A 13,496-nucleotide genomic window follows, 5' to 3' on the forward strand; every position below is an offset into this window, starting at 1 on the left:
CTTGGATCCATAGGGATAAAACAATCCCATATCAACCGTTCCATGAAGATATCGAAAAATTTGTTTGATTCCACTCCAATGTCTTCTGGTTGGAAAGGAACTATATCTTGCTAGTAAATTCACCGCGAATGATATGTCAGGTCGCGTATTATTAGCAAGATACATTAGCGCTCCAATGGCACTAAGATATGGTACTTCAGGACCAAGGATATCTTCATTCTCTTCTTTAGGACGGAATTGATCATTTTCAACATCTAAAGATCTTACGATCATTGGGGTACTCAAAGGATGTGATTTATCCATATAGAATCTTTTTAAGATCTTCTCTGTGTATGTCTTCTCTGTGTATGTCGCTTGATGAATAAAGATCCCATTTTTTGTATGCTCGATCTGCAGGCCGAAACAAAATTTAGTCCTTCCAAGATCTTTCATCTCAAACTCTTCTTTCAGAGTTTTTATAATTGTTGTTATCTCTTCAAGAGTCCCAATGATATTTAAATTATCAACATACACCGCAATTATAATGAATTCAGATGCGGTTTTCTTTATGAAAACACATGGACAGATATCATCATTCTTGAATCCGTTTTTGGCCAGATACTCAGTAAGACGATTATACCACATTCGTCCAGATTGCTTTAGACCATATAAAGATCTTTGCAATTTGACTGAGTATAACCCTTGCGAATATTCATTGGATGGTTTAGATATCTTTAGTCCTTCAGGGACTTTCATATAGATATCCCGATCTAATGAGCCGTATAAATAGGCCACATCCATTAAATGCATATGCAGTTTATGATATGCAGATAAACTGACCAAATAACGCAATGTTATCGCATCCACTACAGGGGAATACGTTTCTTCATAATCTATACGGGCCTTTGTGAAAAACCTTGTGCCACAAGTCGGGCTTTATAGCGCACAACTTCATTTTTCTCATTTCGTTTTCTTACAAATACCCATCGGTATCCAACAGGTTTTACATCTTCAGGTGTACGGACTACAGGTCCAAAGACTTCACGTTTTGCAAGTGAGTCTAATTCAGCCTTCATGGCTTTTTTCCATTTTGGCCAATCATTCCTTTGTCGACATTCTTCGACTGATCTTGGCTCAAGATCCTTACTTTCATGCATGATATTTAATGCCACATTATATGCAAATATTTCATTGACAATTGTCTTATTTTGGTCCCATTTCTCTCCTATAAAGACATAATTTATCGAGATCTCGTCATTTTCACAATTTTCAGGTACCTGAACGTCTTCTGGCGTTAACATTATATCAGAATTTTGGACAACTGCAGGTGTCTCTACTATGTCTTTTTCAACAGGAATTGTATTTACCTCTTTTCTCTTTCGAGGATTTTTATCTTTAGAACTGACAGGCCTGCCACGCTTCTGGAGTATATTTGCTTCAATGGCTATTTGTGTCCTACTGGGACATCAATTTGAATTGAGGCATTTTCTGTCCTGCCACGCTTCTGGCATGAATTTACTTCAGTGGCTACTTGTCCTACTGGGACATCAATTCGAATTGGATAATTTTTCGCTGGTATATAAGATTTGGTTATCCTCTTTGTATCGGAAAATGCATCAGGCAATTCATTTGCAATTCTTTGCAAATGTATAATCTTTTGAACTTCTAGTTCACATTGCCCTGATCGAGGATCTAAATGCATCAACGATGATGCATTCCAATTAAGTTCCTTTTCAGGAAGCTTATTCTCTCCCCCTAATATTGGAAATTTTGATTCATCAAAATGACAATCCGCAAATCGGGCTTTAAATACATCTCCCTTTTGTTTCTCAAGATACCTCACTATAGAGGGAGAATCATATTCAACATATATCCCTAATTTTCTTTGGGGTCCCATTTTGGTGCGATTAGCTGGTGCAATGGGAACATATATTGCACACCCAAATATTCTTAAATGGGAAACATTTGGTTGCTGGCCAAAAGTTAATTGCATAGGAGAGAACTTATGATAACTCGTTGGCCTCAAACGAATAAGTGCTGTGGCATGTAAAATAGCATGCCCCCAAACCGAAGTTGGGAGATTTGTTCTCATAAGTAAGGGTCTAGCAATCAATTGGAGGCGCTTAATAAGTGATTCTGCTAACCCATTTTGTGTGTGAACATAAGCTACTGGATGTTCAACACTTATTCCATTAGCCATACAATAAGCATCAAAAGCTTGGGAAGTAAATTCACCAACATTATCAAGGCGAATTGCTTTGATTGGATTTTCTGGAAATTGTGCTTTTAATCGAATAATTTGAGCCAGTAATCTCGCAAACACCAAGTTGCGAGAAGCAATAAGCACACATGTGACCATCTCGAAGATGCGTCTATTATGACCATAAAATATCTAAAAGATCCACATGGTGGATGAATAGGTCCACATATATCACCTTGAATCCTTTCTAGGAATTCAGGGGACTCAAATCCAATCTTTATTGGTGATGGCCTTAAAATTAATTTTCCTTGAGAACATGCAGCACAACAAAATTCACTAGTTTTAAGAATCTTCTGGTTCTTTAGTGAATGTCCATGGGAGTTTTCAATAATTCTCCTCATCATGGTTGTTCCCGGATGACCCAATCTATCATGCCAAGTTATGAACTCATTTGGGCTAGTAAACTTCTGGTTTACAATGGCATGTGATTCAATTGCATTAATCTTGGTATAATATAACTCAGATGAAAGTGAGGGCAACTTTTCTAATATAACCTTTTTATTTGAATCATGAGTTGTGATACATAATTACTCATGACTTCCCTCATTCATAGTCTCAATATGATATCCATTTCGGCGAATATCTTTGAAACTCAACAAGTTTCTTAGAGACTTGGTAGACAATAGTGCATTATTTATTATAAATTTTGTTCCTCCAGAAAACAAAATTATAGTTCTTCCGGAGCCTTCTATCACATTGCCCGAGCCAATAATAGTATTAACATACTCTTCTTTTGGCACAAGATGGGTAAAATATATATCACTTTTAAGAATAGTGTGCGAACTTGCACTATCCGCAAGCCAAATATCTTCAAAATATGTCCTTACCATTTTTCTTCAAAAACAAATGATAATAATAATAAAATGAGTAGAAGTACATGCATAGTAAAATTATTCACATGAATACTTAACAAACACATACACGTATCAAACTATTCCATCATTGATCAAATAGCCAATATTTCTTTCAGAATCCTTAAAGAAATTAGATACATCATAATGAGTGGTGAAATTTTCATCATTTGAAACAAAATTTGTTTCCTTTCCTTTGTCATCCCTTTTCAAGAATGCTTGATAAAGATCAATTAGGTGCCTTGGGGTACGACAAGTACGTGACCAATAGCCCTTTCCACCACAACGGAAGCATTTATCCTCAATTGATTTACTTTGCCCATTATTTCTTTCTTTATCCCACTTCTGGTGAGATCCTTTCTTATAAACATAATTTCTTTTCCTTCCATAATTTTTCTTGTTATCAAAATCTTGCCATTTACCTCTTCTGGGATTATAATTTGCCGCATTTACTTTAAGAAATGGGGAGGCACCAGCTGGGCGCGCTTCATGATTTCTCAAAAGTAACTCATTGTTGCGTTCAGCAACAAGAAAGCAAGAAATTAACTCAGAATATTTTTAAATTATTTTTCTCGATACTGCTGCTGCAGGAGCACATTCGAGAGGCATGGAAGGCCGAGAAAATTTTCTCTAACATATCGAGCTTGAGGAAGTATCACCATTTTTTCATGATTATACCTTTTTCAAGGTCTTTCCACAGATCTGCAGGATCTTTTAATGTGGGATATTCATTTTTCAATCATACTTCAAGATGACGACAAAGAAAAAATATGGCTTTATCTTTATCCTTCTGGGATATATTATTTTCAGCTTCAATGGTATTTTCAAGATCCATTGAATCAAAATAGATTTCAGCATCTAATATTCATGGTAAATAATTATTTCTAGATATATCAAGAGCATTATATTCAAGATGAAAGAGATTCGACATAATAAAAATTTGTTACCTGGAGTCTTCCTAAAATTTGATCAGAGTCTCGTGCTAATAACGTGTTATAAAATAACTAAATAAATAAATAAGAAAGAGGTAACAAATATCAAATATAAATATAATTAGATAGCTCTAGTAGTAATATTCACTATAATTACTATTATAAAGGAGATAATTCATATATATATTAATATATGTATAGTAGTAGCGTATGAAAGAAAGAGAGAGAAAGACTATTTTACCCTTAAAAAAATTCTTCTCTCTCCCCACTAACTCCTAATCCCCTTCAACATAATCACATACTCTTTCTCTCTTTCTTTCTCCATACTCCTACTCTCACTCACCAAATTACCACTAATTAAAGTGGAGAGAGAAAGAGAATCCTAGAGATGTTTGGCGTTGAGATGGGTGAGAGGAGAAATGGAATTAGAGTGGAAAGCATTGTGATCGGAGGAGGGTGTTCAATTGGGAGGCCTTCGAATTCATCCTCGTCCAGAAATCAAAGGTGGTGAGCGGCAATTTCGGGAGATCGGAGAGTGTGGGTTTGGGATCGGGTTGGGGATCGATGGGGTTAGGAGGAGTGAGGTCAGTTGTGAAAGGCTGGAAAGGTGGAGAGTAGAGAGTGGTGGGATCGATAGAAGTGTCTTCGAATTTCTTATCTTCAACTTCGAATCCCTCAACATGACAGTGCTATGACGTGTTCTGGGAAGGGAGAGGCGCCGCTTGTAGTGGCTGCTGGCTTTCGACGAACGGCGACGGTGGGTGGCAGTTGAAAGGAAGAGGAAGAAGAAAGAGGGTAGAACCGGCGCACTGAGGGCGGCAACGACTAGAGGTTGATGGCAGTAGGTTCTTGTACCATCACTTCCTTCTTCTTCTTTTTGTTCTTCCTTTTTTATTTTTTATTTTTTTTTTGATATTTTTGAAGAACATAAATTGATAAACACCATTTCTTTGTTTTTTGATTTTTTTTTTTAATTTCTGTTGCTGCTAATTTTAGATCTGAAGTTGCGATTGATGATTGTTGAATTGTTGTTAAATTTAAAATTTCTGTTGATTTATTTTGTGGATGTTGTTGCTGGTGTTCATTTTGTTGTTGTTGCTAAAAGTGTGTTGATGTTGCTGAATTTGTTGCTAAATTTGTTGTTGCTATTGCTGAATTTAGTTTTTAGGTGGATGATAGTGATTTAGAGATAAAGAAGGTGTGATGGTTATGGTGGTAGTGGTGATGGCCATGAGGAAAGGAAGAGGGAGAGGGACAGAGATGCTTAAGAATGATGAAGATGATGCAGAAGTTAATGATGAGAGTAAGGAGGATTTTTGGTTTTTGATTTATATTTTGTCTCATTCTTTTGGGCCTCTTAATCATTTGCTTCAGCCCAGCCCAAATACTGAAATCAGTTCTCATAATCAGCACAATGAAATACTTTAAAAAAAAAAAAAAAAAAAAACAACTATCAGAACAATGAAATCCTGTCCATTCGTTAAACAGTATGATCTCTCTCAAAAAGAGCTTCCCAGCTATGTTTTTTATGCCTTCTTTTTTATCCCCTATGACTAATAGATGTGCTATCAGGTTCCTGTTAATCACGGTGTTTAATTATATTGTTTATCTTGTTCCCGCAATCATTTTAGGGTTTAGGTGAAGTGTCAAAACTACCATCTTTTAGTTCTTAATGTGTTGATCCCAATGTCAATGACACGCTTGATTATCCTAATTTAGACTTCTTGTGTCACGGGCCATATAGAGAAACGGTGGTCCGTGAATAACTAGCAACCAGTTTTTAATATTTATAGCGAATGTTCTTGATGCCAAATTGCCCATACATTCAACGAACCCATTTGCTGCGGTGATTGATTCAAGTTTAATTACCATTTCCTTAATTCCTTTCCCCCTTATCCACCAGGTGGGCAAGTCAAGACAAAAACAAGGGAATATACTTAGTTTAGAATTCAAAATGACAAAATTAACAAATAATTCACTAACCATTCTTGTGATATCAGTGTAATTAGGTTTGAACTCCGACTATTATTTGAAATGTGAAGAATGGCAATTGGAGGGAGAGGTGTATACTGTATTGAAAAGCCTGTGCCGATATTTGAAATGTTTGTTTCGTTGCTAATATTAAATTTGAGAATGTAGCATCTTCTTGTGTTGTTTTCCCTTTGGATGAGTTAGCAAGGATCCAATAACTTCGTCAAAACAAATTCCCCCAACGGTACAATTTCACATGGACGCCGCTAACATCCTAACATAAGATACATACATGCATACAAATAAACAATTCCACCAAAGCACAGTAACGTGCCATCACATAACAACAACTAGTGCAAGTTTCAAACTTTTTATATATATTAGGGGAAAACGTTGATCTTGAAAGAATCACTGAAAACTTAGATAATGGGGAATTGCTCCATTAAGGGTACCACTGGAGAATGCCACCATACTATCCGTATCCTGAGTGATAGTGGTGCCATTTTACAGTTCAAAGGTCCTAAAACTGTTGGCCAAGTGCTCCAGCATTACCCAGGCTATGGTGTTTTCCTCTGGGGTCATCCCTCAACACCATTGCAGGTCCATGAGACCTTAGCCTATGGTATTTTCTATTACCTTCTTCCCCTGAAGGAGAAAGCCCCAGAGGAGGACCAGATACCTAGTAATGGGGTTTCAGCACAAGGGGAAGGCCAAGAGCTTCTTCAATGGTCAGAGGTAGAGTCAAAGAAGAGCGATGATACTGAGCAACCTAATAAGTTGCTGTGTGCTGAAGGGGCATGCAATTATGTCCAGAACTTGTCTCCCGGGTCAGCTCTTGAAGTGCTGCCTTCGGCTAAGAATGGGGTGTGGAGAGTGAAGCTGGTGATTGGCACAAGGCAGCTAGAGGAGATTTTGTCGGAGCAGGTGAACACGGAGGCGCTGATCGAGAAGATGAGGATGGCTGCAAGTAGTAGCCCTACAAGGAGCAGAACCATGGCCACTTGGAAAGTTGGGTGGAAGCCAACACTCTTCCATACATTGTTGGCACCTATTTCCCGTGCAAGAATCACTGCTTCAGAGTATAGCTTTGGTTCGGGTTAAGGAATGGTTTCATCAGCTTCCAGCTGTTTATAACAATCCATCAAGAGGAGCACTTTGTGAGTATTTTAGATCTTTCCCAACAAGATCTAGAAGTTCTAGGTTAATCTAAGCTTGGGGTCTTGTGTTTTTTACGACCTGTCCAAAATATCAATGAAATGTTATGATTATGAATGCCAAAGAATGTTAGACACTTGACATTTCTACATTGTGTATCTATAACTACTTTCCGCACCACGGCATGAAAGTTGTTAAATATTAAATCTTCTGCATGTAATAAAAATACCATGAAATAAACAATGATCGGCAACCAAAGACTCATAACACTGGAAGGGCAACAACTGTTAAGCAGAGTTTATAGGTTTCAAAATCTTATCTTCAAGACTGCTATATTCAGTAAGCAAAGTGATGAAAGGTACTGTGCCAAGAAAGCAAGGTGTAAGGTAGCGAATGAGAGTTCCATAAGTGTTGCTTGTAAAGCAAAATTGACTCTTTCTACTTAATGCTATCTTTTTGGCAGAAACTCTAATCAGAATGCTGCCAAAATTGAACCCAAAACATAGCAAAGAACTAACATAAACAAGCCACTATCTAGCCAAACCACAGAAATCAAATGGATATTGCAGGAAACAACACAAGATAATTGAATATAATGTAAAGTACTAGCATTCATTTTTGGCCTTTTGCCTAACTTCAGAGTCTTCCTGAAAATAGCTACAAGGATTCCAATAGCAGTAATTTAAACAGTACATAATTCACAGTGATTACAAGCCCCAAAACAAAATGACCCCATGATGCAGAATATTTGCCAAAATAAAAGAGCAAAAAAGCGCTACATCGCTTGAGTTGAAATGTCAGCTGTCTTCATGGCCCATGGGGAGTGAGGTGAATACTTTGTTTGACATGCAAGCGGACTTGAAGAGACATTTATATGTTGCCGGACTGCATTTTCTTAATGGCCTTTTCTATAGCAGGCACATTTTTCTTGAAGGCTGACCATTGCTCCTCTGTCAAACTTATTCCTGAAACACAACCAAAATTAGAATTTGAGAAAATCGCCTCGAGATATTTATTAATAATTAGTACTATGTATCTGCTGAATAAAGAAATGAAAATTGATGAAGATATTCAGCTTAGCAGTATACAAGGCCAAAATGCAACTATGATGACTGCATCAAAGATGCACTTGCTATTGCTAATACTAGTACATGGGAGAATTCTGAATTGGTTAGTTTAAATAGCCCCGGATTGTGGAACAAGGGAGTATCCCGAATAATAAACCAAAATCCCCTACATGATTAGTTACAAATGCCTTTTGACAAGCATTTGCTGCAATGTAAACCAAAAACCTATTAATAGATAAGAACACATTCCAACTAATTCCCAAAAGATATAAATTTGGATCAAATTCGAACTAGTAACTAATCCCAACATTGAAGCATTAAAAAAACTCATATAAGCAAAAAATCTCAAATATCCTTGATCGTGAGACATATAATTATCACTCTAAATAAGAACCAAAATGCCGACAGTAGTGATTAATATTAACATAATAAGGGTAACAAGGCCAAAATGCAACTATCAGTATCGCTTATCACTTATCAGTAGCAGAAACAACAAAGCTTACTTTCTAGATTCGATATGACAGAAACACTTTCAGATAAAACCAGTTCATACGGTAAAAGAACTTGTCATCTATTCTCAAATGAGCATCAGAGCATTACAACAGCAAGCCTCAAGTTAATAAACACTACTTAGAACTCCAACCAAGGGTTTCTTAGGAACCATGTGTATAAAAAGAATGCTAAACTCCATGAACAACTAGCAAGACCATATCATCTATTGCTTATTAGGAAAGAATGTTTTCAGAAATTAAATCATCATAAGTGGGTTGGTTCCCCTTCGAGGTAAGTAGCTAGAAAAAAAATATATGGGTATTTGGAAAATAAAAATGAAACCTTTGAGAGAAATAGGAGAAGTACCTTTAGAGGTAGGGAGTTCCTTGCCGTCCTTTCGATAATACTCGCGAATGGAGACCAAAGTTTTGCCTCGGAAGTCCTGAACGGTGACCCTTCTCCTCTCAGAGAGCTTGCAGATGATGAGATCGCCGTCGTCATCGTACTCCGGCTTGTTGTGATCTGCTTCAGGTTCAGGTTGGCGCTGCTTCTCGTCGAGGAATGCTTGAACGACCTGCTTGACGAAGGCTTTGAGGGGCGGCTGGGAGAGGTCGAGGCCGAGATGGGTGGAAGCCTGCTTCCGAATCTTCGACTCTGTCATCTCATCCATGTTGGATCCTTCTAGAATCGTCCGCACCGTTTCCTCAATCCTCTCTTTCGACTCCGCGTGTTTATTTGTTTATAAAATAATAATATCGAATATGTTGTAAAATAAAAGATATATAAAATAAAGATGTATAAATAGAAGACTCCAGTATTTAAAATAATTAGCTCAATAATAATTTATATATATATATAATAATATTATATGTTGTAATGAATATCTATATATACAAAGATAGAAAGGAATATAAAAAGTAAAGAGAGAGAGAATTGCATAAATATATATATAAAGATGAAAAAGATTATAAAAAATAAAGAAAGAGATAATAGCATTTGCTTTTATTGTAGCTATGTGTATAAAGGGAGAGAGAATAATGTTTTGTTGTTGTGTGTATATTCCTTTTACCCGTACATCCTTTTATAGGCATACAAAACTTGCTTTTTCAAACATCATTAATGTTTTTCAACATAAAAACTTGTTCCTCTCAGTATAGGAAAGTTGAATTGTTCATTAATGGACATCCATTCTTATCCATAGCATTCTCGTCACAACACTCCCCCTTGAATGTCTATTTAGGATTATTGCCTCGTTAAAACCTTACTAAAAAAAACCCAGTGGAAAAAAACCTTAATGAAAGAAAAAAAGTACAATATCCTTTAGTGATGGGGACTGCCTCATTAAAAACCTTGTCAAGAAAAATCCAATGAAAAAAAAACTTGACCAAGGAAAAAAGAGTACAGTCTCCCCCTCTTGCTGACATTATTTAATGTCTCGAAATCGGCGCATCCCAATCTCATGTACCAATCTTTTAAAGGAAGATTTTGGGAGTGACTTTGTGAATAAATCTGTCAGATTGTCACTTGAACGGATCTGTTGGACATCAATTGTCCCTTGATTTTGAAGGTCATGAGTGAAGAAGAATTTGGGAGAAATATGCTTTGTTCTATCACCTTTGATGTATCCACCCTTAAGTTGAGCAATGCATGCTGTATTATCTTCAAACAGGACAGTTGGAGCTATCTTATTATCAATCAGTCCACATGATGACAGAATATATTGAATCAGACTCCTCAGCCAAAAACACTCGCGACTAGCTTCATGAATCGCCAGTATTTCAGCATGATTAGAGGAGGTTGCTGCTATCGTCTGTTTCGTGGACCTCCATGATATAGCTGTACCACCATATGTGAATAGGTATCCAGTTTGAGATCTCCCTTTATGTGGATCGGACAGGTATCCGGCATCTGCATAGCCAACTAGTTGTGACATGGATCCATAGGGATAAAACAATCCCATATCAAACGTTCCATGAAGATATCGAAAAATTTGTTTGATTCCACTCCAATGTCTTCTGGTTGGAGAGGAACTATACCTTGCTAGTAAATTCACCGCGAATGATATGTCAGGTCGCGTATTATTAGCAAGATACATTAGTGCTCCAATAGCACTAAGATATGGTACTTCAGGACCAAGGATATCTTCATTCTCTTCTTTAGGACGGAATTGATCCTTTTTCACATCCAAAGATCTTACGATCATTGGGGTACTTAATAGATGTGACTTATCCATATAAAATCTTTTCAAGATCTTCTCTGTGTATGTTGTTTGATGAATAAAGATCCCATTTTTTATATGCTCGATCTGCAGGCCGAGGCAAAATTTAGTTCTTCCAAGATCTTTCATCTCAAACTCTTCTTTTAGAGTTTTTATAATTGTTGGAATCTCTTCAGGAGTCCCAATGATATTTAAATCATCAACGTACACAGCAATTATAATGAATCCAGATGCAGATTTCTTTATGAAAACACACGAGCAGATATCATCATTTTTAAATCCGTTTTTGGCCAAATACTCAGTAAGACGATTATACCACATTCGTCCAGATTGTTTCAGACCATATAAAGATCTTTGCAATTTGACTGAGTATAACCCTTGCGAATATTCACTAGATGGTTTAGATATCTTTAGTCCTTCAGGGACTTTCATATAAGATATTTCGATCTAATGAGCCGTATAAATAGGCTGTTACCACATCCATTAAATGCATATGCAGTTTATGATATGCAGATAAACTAACCAAATAACGCAATATTATCGCATCCACTACAGGGGAATATGTTTCTTCATAATCTATACCGGGCCTTTGTGAAAAATCTTGTGCAACAAGTCGGGCTTTATAGCGCACAACTTCATTTTTTTCATTTCGTTTTCTCACAAATACCCACTTATATCCAACAGGTTTTACATCTTCAGGTGTACGGACTACAGGTCCAAAGACTTCACGTTTTGCAAGTGAGTTTAATTCAGCCTTCATGGCTTCTTTCCATTTTGGCCAATCATTCCTTTGTCGACATTCTTCAACTGATCTTGGCTCAAGATCCTTACTTTCATGCATGATATCTAATGCCACATTATATGCAAATATTTCATTGACAATTGTCTTATTTCGGTCCTATTTCTCTCCTGTAAAGACATAATTTATCGAGATCTCGTCATTTTCACAATTTTCAGGTACCTGAACGTCTTCTGGCGTTATATCAGAATTTTAGACAATTGCATGTGTCTCTACTATGTCTTTTTCAAAAGAAATATTATTTATCTCTTTTCTCTGTCGAGGATTTTTGTCTTTGGAACCGACAGGCCTGCCACGCTTCTGGCGTGAATTTGCTTCAGTGGCTACTTGTCCTACTGGGACATCAATTCGAATTGGGGCATTTTCCGCTGGTATATAAGATTTAGTTATCCTCTTTGTATCGGAAAATGCATCAGGCAAATTATTTGCTATTCTTTGCAAATGTATAATCTTTTGAACTTCTAGTTCACATTACCCTGATCGAGGATCTAAATGCATCAATGATGATACATTCCAGTTAAGCTCCTTTTTCAGGAAGCTTATTCTCTCCCCCTAATGTTGGAAATTTTGATTCATCAAAATGACAATTCGCAAACCGGGCTTTAAATACTCTCCAGTTTGTATTTCAAGATACTTCACTATAGAGGGAGAATCATATCCAACATATATTCCCAACTTTCTTTGGGGTCCCATTTTGGTGCGATTAGGTGGTGGAATAGGAACATATATCGCACACCCAAATATTCTTAAATGGGAAACATTTGGCTGTTGGCCAAAAGCTAATTGCATAGGAGAGAATTGATGATAACTCGTTGGCCTCAAACGAATAAGTGATGCGGCATGTAAAATAGCATGCCACCAAACCGAGGTTGGAAGATTTGTTCTCATAAGTAAGGGTCTAGCAATTAATTGGAGGCACTTAATAAGTGATTCTGCTAACCCATTTTGTGTGTGAACATAACTACTGGATGTTCAACACTTATTCCATTAGCCATACAATAAGCATCAAAAGCTTGGGAAGTAAATTCACCAGCATTATCAAGACGAATTGCTTTGATTGGATTTTTTGGAAATTGTGCTTTTAATCAAATAATTTGAGCTAGTAATCTCGCAAACGCCAGGTTGCGAGAAGATAATAAGCACACATATGACCATCTCGAAGATGCGTCTATTAGGACCATAAAATATCTGAAAGATCCACATAGTGGATGAATAGGTCCACATATATCACTTTGAATCATTTCTAGGAATTCAGGGGACTCAAATCCAATTTTTACTGATGATGGCCTTAAAATTAACTTCCCTTGAGAACATGCAGCACAACAAAATTCACTAGTTTTAAGAATCTTCTGGTTCTTTAGTGAATGTCCATGAGAGTTTTCAATAATTCTCCTCATCATGGTTGTTCCCGGATGACCCAATCGGTCGTGCTAAGTTATGAATTCATTTGGGCTAGTAAACTTCTGGTTTATAGTAATTTGTGATTCAATTGCACTAATCTTGGTATAATACAACCCAGATGAAAGTGAGGGTAATTTTTCTAATATAACTTTCTTATTTGAATCATGAGTTGTGATACATAAATACTCATGACTTCCCTCATTCATAGTCTCAATATGATATTCATTTCGGCGAATATCTTTAAAGCTCAACAAGTTTCTTCGAGACTTGGTAGACAACAGTGCATTATTTATTATAAATTTTGTTCCTCCAAGAAACAAAATTATAGCTCTTCCGGAGCCTTCTATCACATTGCCTGAGCCAATAATAGT

At 36.7% G+C, this 13,496-nt stretch overlaps 2 protein-coding genes across 2 annotated transcripts; one reads left to right on the forward strand and one right to left on the reverse strand.

Moving 5' to 3' along the window:
- Positions 1-6,330: 6,330 nt before the first annotated feature.
- Positions 6,331-7,297, forward strand: LOC107479712 (uncharacterized). Its single transcript, XM_016099814.3, has one exon. It carries the CDS (start codon positions 6,420-6,422, stop codon positions 7,092-7,094), a length of 675 nt encoding a protein of 224 aa, XP_015955300.1. The 5' UTR covers positions 6,331-6,419; the 3' UTR covers positions 7,095-7,297.
- Positions 7,298-7,734: 437 nt separating this feature from the next.
- Positions 7,735-9,436, reverse strand: LOC107479713 (RNA polymerase II transcriptional coactivator KELP; the record flags this gene model as incomplete). The annotated part of the gene is given in 2 exon segments (XM_016099815.3): positions 7,735-8,113; positions 9,074-9,436. Coding segments are annotated over 2 exon segments (458 nt in total), but the record flags the coding sequence as incomplete, so codon positions are not given.
- Positions 9,437-13,496: the final 4,060 nt, after the last annotated feature.

Source organism: Arachis duranensis, chromosome 3 (genome assembly GCF_000817695.3).
Source record: "Arachis duranensis cultivar V14167 chromosome 3, aradu.V14167.gnm2.J7QH, whole genome shotgun sequence".
Lineage (NCBI taxonomy): Eukaryota > Viridiplantae > Streptophyta > Magnoliopsida > Fabales > Fabaceae > Arachis > Arachis duranensis.

Excerpts from the sequence above, each read along its gene's own strand:
- LOC107479712 (XM_016099814.3), top strand. The coding sequence starts at position 6,420 with ATGGGGAATTGCTCCATTAAGGGTACCACTGGAGAATGCCACCATACT.